We start from the raw sequence: 11,512 nt of genomic DNA on the forward strand, positions 1-11,512 counted from the left end.
TTTTCCTTTTTGTCACTCACAGGCCTGTTAAAGGAATATTCCACTGAAAATAATGAAAAACTCACCCCCTGGAGTCGGGAGAGGGGCCTCTTGTGTCTTCTGAGGACAGCAGCTGTGGTCAGTTTGTCCAACCACCTCTGCAGCATGATGAACCAGTCCTCTGTCCACCCGAACGATTTTACTTCATTCACATTTTTTGGCAAAATATGGCTGAATCAGGTGCATCAACAAGCAGAAGAAAGAATTTAGCCATATTTTGGTAAAAATATGAGGACGTTCTAATGAAAATGTTATTTTTACATTATAGAGCCATATGTACATTTACCCTGCTCACAATTAAATTTAACTATGAAAATACATTTTTTTCTCATTTTCTTTTGAAACACCCTAAAACCTAGAGGCCCCTGGAGGTCCTGGGGCCCCAGTTAGGGACCCGGTGTCCTACAGTATGAGACAGGTGGAGGAGGGTTTGGCTCTTAACGTGCTCATGAGGTTCAGATTGAGCTGGGCCGGGTTGAAGTCCTGGAGGTTGGACCCGGGGGCCTGCTGGCCGTCCCGGTTCTTCTCCCTGGAGGTGACCCGGTACTGGGCCTTGACGTTTCTCAATGGGTTGTGGTCCGGACTGATGTGGTCCGGACAGCGAAACACCTCTCTGATGACAGAGCCCTGCTGAGACAAGCCCACAAAGCCGTTCCTGAAGGTCACCATCCTGACGACGGGCGAGTCGACGTACTGAACATACAGCAGGTTTCCTGACAGGAAGACAGAGTGACGGTTCAGTCCAATCAGAATTTAGTAGTTTACTTCTGGGGTTTGTGGCACAGAAGTATTTGGCCCGCGAGTTCCCGCTCGGCCCAGAGACTTCACATTGTGATGAAGTTACGGATTTTAAAATTGAGGAAAGTTTTACAAATACAAAAACCTCCGTGGATCAAACATTCAAAATAAAAAGAGTCATAATTGACTTAAAGTTTGCAGTTTGAGGTGTTCTGGCTCCAGTTTTAGTGGCGGCCACGGGTGACTGGAGGAGACCTCTTGGACCGCACCGGTACGTACCTGTAGCGACGTCCCAGACGTTGATGCTTCTGTCCTGAGATCCTGTGAAGACGAACTGGTCGCTCTCAGAGAAAGCAGCAGAGAGGACGCCCTCGAAGAAAAACCCCTGAACATCAGCAGAAAAAACTCAGACTGAGGATTGCTGTACGTAATAATAATAATTATTAAAGACCTAAAACAGCCTGACATCAGCTTACGTTATATTATTTATTATATGTTAATATTACTGCTAATAAATGATCAGCATTTAAAATACAAGCTTGCTGATATGTGTCTCTGTCTTTGTGTTACTGTCCATGTTGTTGGTTGGAGAGTAAAAGTAATGACCTTGTATTCCATGGTGTGGTCCAGGACCAGCGGGTTCAGGCCCCACAGCCTCTGTACGGCGTCCTCAGAGCCCACCAGGGCGTGGTCCCCCCAGTTACCTGCCGTCACACAGGTCACTCTGCTGCGATGAGGCTCCAGATCGGAGCTGCTGCCCCGGCTGAAGTCGTGGAGCTTCACCTCCCCGCAGATCGTCCCGTACAGCAGCCGGCGTTTGGACAGCAGCGCCATGGAGGACAGCGGGGAGTGGAGGAGGGACAGCGGGAACCTCTCCAGGGGTCCCTCCACTGTGGGGAAGCCGTCTCTGTTGGTGATCTCAAACAGACACAACGAGTCCTCGTAGGCCACCGCCAGGTGCTTCTCCTGGGAGCCGACGGCCAGGCAGAGCACCCTGGAGAGGCTCTCCGGAGGGGGGATGCAGAGCGTCTCCTGGGGAAGGGCCATCGGGTAGATGAGGATGGTGCCGCTGGTCAGACCGCAGAGCAGCAAGCGTTTGCGCTGAGCTAACTCCAGACAGCAAACCTCAGCGGAGACCGCCAAATGCTCCAATGGAGAACCTGCAGGGAGATCCAGGAGGAGGTTTCAGAGCCGCAACAGCAGGTATCTCCACCTGCTGACGGTGCTGTTTAAAACACGACACACATTCGCTTCCATTTGTGACTTGGATGAACGCGATTACCAAACTAGGCGAGCTTGTGGAGGTAAATATCCGTAACCACGAGCAAAAAGCACTGATGATCTGGTTATTCTCTGCGCTGACCTGTGTTGCTGTTCCAGCTGATGACCTCGGTCTGGCTCTGCTCTCGGACGTAGAAAACCCGATCTCCGTCTGTAGTGATGGCGACGTGGGCGCAGCCTGCGGGGATGTGGCCGGTGGGTTTGTGGCGGGTGTCGTATTTCAGACTCCACCGATGGATGGCGGCGGCGGCCGACGAGGCTGAAACCACAGAGCCGTTGTACAGAAGGACTGCGGTGACGGGAGCGTACGAACCACACAGAGCGTCCAACAACGTACCGGTGGTCACCGACCAGATCTGACAAAGAAAGTTCGTAACGCATAAATACTGTGGAGTTCTGGTTCTGGTCAGAGATGCTGATTCGTCTCACGCCATTTTGTATGTTTTAGTTTGCATTGAGATTCATGAAGCTTGAGCTGTTTGAAGCCTTTTCTGCAATATTTTGAAAAAAAAACATGACATTAAAAACTTTCATAAGAACAGAGTTAATCTTCAGGAAAAGCGTTTCAGCTGCAGGGAATCTGACTAAGGGAAGCCAGAAAGAAGCTCCTGCAGGGCCCTTTACTGCTGCAAGGGAACCGTGGGGCCCTCAATATAATTTTATATTTATTTCATGTAATAAAATATATATCAAGACGTTAATTTGGCCACCGAGCACTGATAGAAAATGATAGAAATACATTTTGACTTACTTTTAGATATTTATACACACAGAAGGAGAAACGCTGAATTAAATGAATACAACTTGGTCTCTTACTCGTACGAGTTGGTCGGCAGCTCCGGAGACGAGCAGCCGGCGGTCTGATGAGACGCAGGCTGACAAAACGCTGTCGTCATGTTGGAGGTTGAGGAATCCGTCCACCTCGTCTCTGGAGATGTTAAAGAGGCTCAGAGTCCGATCGCTGCCTGCAGAGGACGGAAACACAGAGAGAGAGAGTCAGACTTTTGCTGCTGCTTGTCTGAAAAAACGCTTAAATGGTGAAAACTGAGCTGTTAAAACATGAATAAAAGCTTAATACTGCATTCAGTCATTTGCCTGTATAATTTCTCATTAACAGCAATTAAATGCACTTGCCAATCAGAGATTTTTAATGTTTATGGGTAGTGGTTTTCCTCTTTGCAGCCGCAGCTGTTTGAGAAAAAGTAGGAACCAAAGTCGGTGCAACGGGAGCTGTTCATTTTCATTTATCTATTTACCTTTGAAGTGGTACATATGTCAGGTCGAAAAACAGGTGATATTTAACTTAAAGAGGTGGTATTCTGCTTATTGGCTTTTCCCCTCTCCTTTACTGAGTTACAGTAAATATCTTTTTTGTGCATGTAACAGGTTTGCAAAGTGAAAAAGCCCAAAGTGAGTTCCCATCTCCCACAGAAAACTCTGCTCTGAACTGAAAACAGCTCGTTTGTAGTCCAGCCGCTTCCCTTTCATCCCTGTGACGTCACAGGGATGAAAGCTAAACGCGCCTCATATAACGCTCGCCGAGCGGCGACTCCGACACGCCCTCAGAAACAGCGAGCTGCAGCACACAGCTCTCCTCTCCCTTCCAAACACTAGCTACCCTCCAGGCAGTCAGTGGACATAAAGTTGTTCCTGTGATGTAGAGACAGAGCTCAGTTAAAACTTTATGGATACAGATTAATAACTCACCGCTCTGAAACTCTCGCTCCAGTCCGTGTTGCCGAGCCGGTCGGCAACACGGACTGGAGCGAGTTGTTTACCGGCTTCTCGCTGACCCGCCCTTCTCTGCTTCTGATTGGCTAGTAGTCCTTAACTAGGAACTGAGCATGTGCAACTCCCAACAAAGATCATTAAAAGACGAGATGTATCACTCCATAGCTAAAACGAAGCCTTCAACACAGGCTGAAAAGAGGAGCTGCAGCAATGTGCAGTAGGACACAAATATAACCATGTAAACCTGCTCTGGTACAAACTCTAAATAAGATGAGGAACCTGAAAATGAGCAGAATACAACCTCTTCAACCACAGACTGTTTTTAGATTCTTTAGAAAGAAGTAAATGTAGGCGCCGTGACGTCACCCGTTCTTCTATGGACTACCGTTTTGATGCCTTGAGTCTGGCGTTTTGGTCGTCGCCATCTTGGTTATTTGGAACCGGACGTGACCATGTGAGGACAAGGTCTGTTATTTGCTTGTGTAGACTGTGCTATTAGCTGGGATGCTAATTTTGGCTAGCGACAAACAGGCTTAAAACAAATTGTACTAACCGACCTACTATTTTGTGTTTTATTGTCTGTGCACTTTTGAAAGTATTTTGTAACATGAACAGTGATCTATAAATAAGGATCACTGTCTATCCGATTTTTATTATCATCTTATCCAGTTATACTAGTATCTAGTATCTTCAGCCTTTGGATTATTATTATTACCACCACCATCATCATCCAATGGGACCATAATTTACTAAATGATCATCATGCTGTGTTGAAGAAGACTTGAAACTAGCGACTGAGACCAGAAACTCATCAGCAGAGAGAACGCAGGTTTAAGGTGTTTCAGCACCGGCTTCACTTTTCAGACCTTGACGTTGGCGCTTGGTTTTCACACGTGTGAAAAAGAAAGAAATCAACGGTCAGAGGACTAAAATGATTTAAAACGTTCGTACCTGCTATCAGTATTTTTTCATCTTCAGTGACTGAAAGCAAAGAAGGAAGCAGAGGAAACTCGACGGCTGTCTGTTTCCCCGTCCTGGAAATCTGCAGACAGGAAAGAAAATCTCATCATGAGTTCTGATCACCAGTAAGAGAAGTTTAATAACGAGTACTTGGGTCAGCTGGTTCATATCAGCTGTGACCTACGAACGCCGCCTCAGCTCCGTGCTGTCACTCAATTCACAAGACATATAGAAATATTCAACTTAAGATATACAGATAGAAAATAAAATTTATTCATATTTGCAAATGAAATCTGTACTTTTAGTCATTTTAATTCAGAGAAACTTTTGCACAGGTGGACTAATTAAACTGAATTTTAAAGTGAGTAATTGAATCAGATTTTTTCATTTACTTATTTCAAACATACAACATTACAGTTTTTATTATATATAAAGTTTCGGACGTTCAAGGAACTGACACAAGAAAAGCAAATTTTCTTTCCATGGACCAAACTATCCAAACAAAACTAACATCTGCAGGTTTATTATTTCTTTTTGCACTAAAGGTCAACAGACATACTGTGAGGTGGAAATTCTTTTTAAGCTGGTTTGATGTGAATTAATTGTCTCTCAATATAAAAACTCAATTTATGTTTTTTGGGAAATCAGAAAGTAATAAAGGACATAAAACTGAAAATATGTCTTTGAGTCTTTGATTGATCGATCATGAACTAAATTGGTACGAGCATATTGAATATATAAAAGGAAAACTATGAAAGACAATCAAGAGATATATTGAATTATAAAGCTTTGCATATTATTTATTGTTCACTTTTTCTTCCTTCTATGTCTTTCTGCATGAAACTTTAAATTCAATAATCTTACTGCAAAAACAGGCAATACAAATTATTAATAAAGTTGGTTACTATGGTCACACAAATCAAAATCAAAATCAAATTAAAGTACTTGTATTATTATAAAATAATGCAGATAATGTTCAGGGCTAATTTAAAGTCACGTCCACACTGTGTCCTAAAGCTTTTTTCAGTACAGGAAAGTAAATATGATTTGAGAGGTATTTTTAAGTTTACTTTTCAAAAAGCAAACAAAGAGATTAAATGGAAGATGTATTTCTGTTGTTGTAATAAAATGTGCAACTCTTTTTCAAGATGTGTTCAGGAAAATGCTATTTGTAAAGGTGAATAAATAATGTCTTTGTTTCTTTATATCCTTTACAGGTGGGTAGATTTGATTGGTAACAGCCTGAGCCTTTGTTGTGAATTATTTTGGAGCATTATAGCCTAAATTGTTATCATTTATTACTAGAGCAATGGTGGTCTACATTGTCACCATTTAAAGTGTTATTTTATAGTGTAAAGGTTAACTACTGAGTGTATAACTACTGAGTGTTTAAGGAGTGAGTTTAAACTCATATTTTATTCTTATACTCTGTGTATTCATGAACGTGTGCTTTTTTAATGAGCAGAGGAGCTGCTCAGGCCGCGCAGGCAAAACCTAGCCAGCCGCAACCCACTCATTAGAAGCAAGGCACATGCAGAAAGTCACGTACGCCAGGGCTGAGATCATCGCGAACTGAAGCCAAGAATGAGATCATGACATGTTATGATTTATGGCACCTGGTACGGCTAGGTACTGCATGCAACCAAGCTCTGCGCTGCTGAAAGTTAACTTGTATGAGACAAAGCACTCTCATGGTTGGCATTGCTAAATCATGTAATTGTTCATTGAATCACGTTATACATGTATGAAATATGTTATTCCTTATCAATTCTTTTAAAAAATACGATTGTAAGTGTTTAAGTTTTAATGGTGTCAAACTATGCCTGTGTAACTTTAAAAAATACGGTGGGACTGAAGTTGAAACATATTGGTGGATTTCTAATCCAGTAATGTAAAAAAATATAAAGAGAGATAAATGGTAACAATAATTACATGTAATAATAGTTAAAAAGTGGAAATTGTAACATTAATGAAAGGGTTAATTTGGTAAAACAGTACAAGAAAAAGGCCACTAGAGGCAGTAGAGGATAAGAAATCCACCAAAGGGGAGGAGTGGTCAGCGAACACCATAGGTGGAGTTAAGGAGTAACGCCCACCTAGAAGGAGGAGATAAGGAGGAGTTAAGATGTAACGCCCACCTAGAAGGAGGAGTTAAGGAGTAACGCCCACCTGAAGGGAGGGACAAGGTGGAGCTTAAGGTGAATATAAGGCGATGTTCGCTGACCACCAACTCGGTTCCATCCTGAGACCTGCAGGGATGTTGCTCGGGTTTATCGGTCCTTTATTGGAATAAACTCTTTTGCACCGACTCTTGACCGTCTCCAGTGAAGTTTTTGACTACGCAGTCTTTTGACTAAAGAAGAAATCTAATAGAGTAATTTTATTGAGTTTATTACGTTGGTTAGGGTAGGGACCAGGTCTTTTACTGGCCTGGCCGGTCCTTATTTCCGACCCGACACCTTTTCACTCACTTACTGTTTTAAGATGACTGAATGAACAAACTAATAAATAACTAAAAACCAAAAACACCAAAAACAGACGGATGAAACTCGCACCTGACGGAGGAGTCCGTCTGTAGAAACCATGAACACTTTGCCACGTTTGGGTGAAGTCACACAGTTCACGAGAGTCAGTCGTCTCCGCGAGTACTCCAGCTGAGTCTCCACGGTTTGAGTGCCGTTAACAGGATGACACATTCTGACCACGCCAGCATCAGACAGAGAAACTACAGATTCTCCCAGAATTCCCAGAACCACCGAGCCTTCATCACTGCTGCTGAGGAGCTCAGCGCCGTCCAGCCTCCACACCTTCACCTGGGACAACAACAGGTTTGAAAATGGAACGTGCAGATTAGCTGAATTATGTTTTACTAGTCGTGGGAATCTAATTTTGTGATTCAAGATGAAGCAACTTTTACACAGCCGCCTGGCGCACGCCATAAACCACGTGCCATAAACCACGTGCCATAAACCACGTGCCATAAACCACGTGCTATCCCACCATGAGTAGGCGGGATATCTTGAGATAATTGACCCATTATCAAAAGTAAACGTCTCTCTCATCATGACAAAGTATCAAGATAATTAACTTGTGGTCAGGAGATGATGGGATTTTAAATTGTTAAATGAAATGTAATACCTTAAAGATTATTTCTGTCACTTGAGAGTAATTAGTCACATTACAATTTAACTGTCTCTGAATTGTGATGCTTTACAGACTTTCACTGCCGTATAACGGTGCATTATTCTAATAAGTAAGATGTAAGGTGGCTTTAGTGGTGCAGAGTGATATCTGTGGATCAGGCGGTCACATAAATTTACCCTCTGATTAACAGCTGCACGAGGTACAGCGGCACAGCGGCCCTTATATTACTGCGTTACTGCAAAAAGCAATACGTTCCTATAATTGCGTTACTCCCAACACTGCAAAGCACGTAGCAGCAAGAACCAGATAGCAGCCAAACACTGGGAGTGCACGCTCAGTGCTGCAGAACAAGATGTTCTTTTTCTGAAATACTAGCGAGGGGTTGATGTCTGCTGTCCTGACTTCAGCGAGGAGCTCAGTCCACCTCCAATAATAGTTGTAGTAGCAGCAAGAATATCAGTAGTATTAGCAGTGGAAGCAGTAGTATTAGTAATATCAGTAGTATTAGTAATATCAGTACCTGTGTACTGGTGTAAACAAAGAGCAGTAGTTCAGACAGGTGCAGGTGTACTGAGGAAGGGGTGGAGTCAACAGGCACCGCCTCCTGAATGCAGAGAAGCTGTTGGCCGTTCATCAGGCTCCACCTCCTCAAGGAGCCGTCAGCAGCCAATGAGAGGCAGCGAGTGGAGCTGTCAATCACTTTGACCGATAGAACTGCACCTAAACAGCACGGATTACACAGGAAACTATTATTATTAGTATAATAATAATAATATTTCATCAACGCAGACCGACCTGTGTGTCCCAGCAGTGAGTGTATGAGGTGCTGGGCAGCGAGGCTCCAGACCGCCACCACGCCATCATCTGAGCCTGCAACCAGAAGCTCCGCCTCCACACCGACGTCCATACAGAGAACACCTGAAGAGATGATGACAGGTAAATCTGCTGCACCTCTCACACCTCACAAAACTCCCTCTTAAGGCTGAACAATCTGAGAAAACAAATCTTCGGCCTGTATTTGTGGTCAAAATAAGATCCCCAGCCTCTGGAGCAATAAGCCAGCTGACACCAGAATCCTGCTCCGCCGAGCTGACAACATACCAACAAGCCCAAGAGGAGGAGGATGAACACCTGAAGGGGGCACTTAAAGCTGGTTATTATCAAAACTGGACAAAAACACAAGATCCATGAAGAACAGCACACTGCAGGGGACGAGGAACGTGGCACCGTTTCACGTCATAGTTCAACACACCCTGCAGCGCTAAAGTACTTCTACTAACAGAAAGGTCTGAGGAAGGTGTTTGGGACGCACGGGTACGAGTACTAAACCTGACCAAACTGATGTTCACAATGTTAAGCTCTGGTTTTATGTAAAAAGCCTATTTACTGTTGCTAACTTGACCGCAGAGCCCGACACATACAAAAACAACGCTAAAGGGAGCCCAGGGCGTTAAAAAGCGACGCCAAGGGGTCTTTGTTTTCCTTCAAGCGTCCACGTGACGCCCTGAGATGAGAACGGGTCGACATCAACACTCACAGGAATCACTGTAACATTTCAGACTTCTGACCTCCCTGCAGTCCGGTCAGTGTGTGTTGTAGCGCCCCCCCTGGCTGCTGCAGGAAACTGCACTTGGGAATGAGGATCGGCTCGGGACACGTCAGTAACCACTCCTCGCACTGGCTACACAGCCGGCCAATCACAGAGGGGAAAGGCGTGGCCAAGGCGCAGAGTCTGGCTAACAGCTCAGTGTAAAACAGAGACATATCTGGAACCAGAAGAAAACATATTACTGCTTGTTTCCATCTTAAACACGTTTTTCATTAACTCATTTTTATTTAGGAACGTTTTTTGTTCTAAATGTTGTTTCAGGTTCTTTCAACCTCAGAAAAGTAAAATGCTGACAGACAGTTTGTGCGTTGTATGTATTTCCACGCAGAATAACTGACCCATGTGACCGTCCAGGAAGTCCAGACTTGGTTTGATCAGGACCAGAGTGTCTCGGACCAGCCTGGTCTCAGTGCAGTCCATGTACTGGCAGCACTGTCCAGGTCCTGGATCACACTGGACACCCGCAGACCCTGCTCTTACAGTACAGCCACTCGGCACTGCCTGAAAAACACAACACTTTGAAACACGATAATCTACTTTAAATATGAACATTACACATTAAGTGACCAATAATATCCAGATTTTATTAATTATTCGTCCTGAGGTTTTTATCTGCATGCTGGTATTTTCATATCTACATGACTGATGACTCACAAATGAGATTAAAGTTGCTCACACTCCTCTAATGCACGTAAATATAAATCTATCCAATGTACTTCATCAGAAAGACTGGATTATAATCCATTTATTATTTAATGTTTGTAATAAAAGCATTAGTTATTTATATTATATTTCCCACATCTCACCGATGACCTCCTGCTGTAGCTCCTCCCACAGACCTGCATGCAGCAGCTGATAGGGCAGCTCCTGGAGCTTCCTGACGTTAGCCAATCCCGGAGCAAACCACAGCGGCTGGGGCGGGACCTGCGGGACCGTAGAACCAATCAAAACAGACCATGAACAAAGAGGAAATCCCTCCCACGGTCAGGTTGTCAGTTTCTGTCTGTGCTGGAAGAAATACTCAGATCTTTGAGTCTTTTACGAGTAAAATACTTGTTACTTTAAAAGTCCAGAGTATTTGCATCACCATGTTATTGGATTATTATTATTGCATCATCACCTGGTGGACCTGATACATCTCGCTTTTACTGGGCATCTTGTTGTCTGTTATATGTGTGTGATATCGTCTTTGCTCTTGTGAAAACACTTTGTAACACAGTTTTGAAAAGTTATCTATAAATTAAGATTGTTTTTACTATTAACCTCGTGGTACCGGACCCCCGAAACCCTCCCAAACCAGCGGCCCTTTGTGTCAACAGAGACCGCCTGGCGGGCCGCCATCTTGCTGAGGTCGGCTGAGCCGATAAGTTTCCTTTCTGTCGTCAGATTGAAGTAGAGAAGAAGAGTTTGCTTTGGCGGAGGCGGTCTTTATCGGCCTCTGCTGGCGACCCGCAGGAGCTACACAGACCTGCAGGATATCAATCGATTTGTCGATGCAGGATGTTCTGTTCTCAAGCTGTGGCCTGTAAAGCGTGGGAGTGCTTTTGGTTACAGGATATTGCCTGTTTTTATCAATATTTCAATGTTTTGGAAGCTTTATGTTATTTGGAACGTGGTTGTGTGGAGAGAAATAATGTTTTGAAGATAACTCCCAATAAAAGTGAACATAGAAACAGTAAATATGGCCAAAACATGGACATTCGCCTGGTGTATTTTTGAAAGATTGTGTAATAACTGTCGTATATCAGTTTCTTTTCATCAGATTTACAGTTACAGTTTTATTCCAGGTGGATTAGAGATATTCAGGTGCATTATAATCTACCTTAGGATGTTTGATGGTTTATTGCATTAAAATAGAGCTTTTTTTACCAGACGAGGATGAAAACATCAGATTTTCTTCTGTATTGCATCTCCATGTAGTCGTAATGGTAAAATAATATGTTAATGTCCAATGGATTATATTCCTCAGCTTCTGACCTTCAAAGGAGACCAGGCGTTTTTCCTGTAGTA

General features: G+C 43.6%; 1 protein-coding gene and 1 long non-coding RNA gene across 2 annotated transcripts; one reads left to right on the top strand and one right to left on the bottom strand.

The window, feature by feature from the left end:
• Positions 1 to 429: 429 nt before the first annotated feature.
• On the bottom strand, positions 430 to 10,426 carry LOC119888723 (NACHT domain- and WD repeat-containing protein 1-like; the record flags this gene model as incomplete). The annotated part of the gene is given in 14 exon segments (XM_038699423.1): positions 430 to 752; positions 1,057 to 1,162; positions 1,384 to 1,937; positions 2,141 to 2,414; positions 2,875 to 3,023; positions 4,741 to 4,831; positions 7,305 to 7,562; positions 8,414 to 8,613; positions 8,689 to 8,811; positions 9,462 to 9,659; positions 9,841 to 9,936; positions 9,939 to 9,962; positions 9,965 to 10,003; positions 10,309 to 10,426. Coding segments are annotated over 14 exon segments (2,541 nt in total), but the record flags the coding sequence as incomplete, so codon positions are not given.
• LOC119888733 lies at positions 691 to 2,262 on the top strand. Its single transcript, XR_005441942.1, has 3 exons — positions 691 to 1,200; positions 1,408 to 2,081; positions 2,158 to 2,262. It is a non-coding gene; the product is annotated as an uncharacterized LOC119888733 (long non-coding RNA).
• Positions 10,427 to 11,512: the final 1,086 nt, after the last annotated feature.

The sequence above is a fragment of the Micropterus salmoides genome, unplaced genomic scaffold (genome assembly GCF_014851395.1).
Source record: "Micropterus salmoides isolate LMB-PRFRI ecotype aquatic unplaced genomic scaffold, ASM1485139v1 Ms_hic_scaffold_5, whole genome shotgun sequence".
NCBI classification, from domain to species: domain Eukaryota; kingdom Metazoa; phylum Chordata; class Actinopteri; order Centrarchiformes; family Centrarchidae; genus Micropterus; species Micropterus salmoides.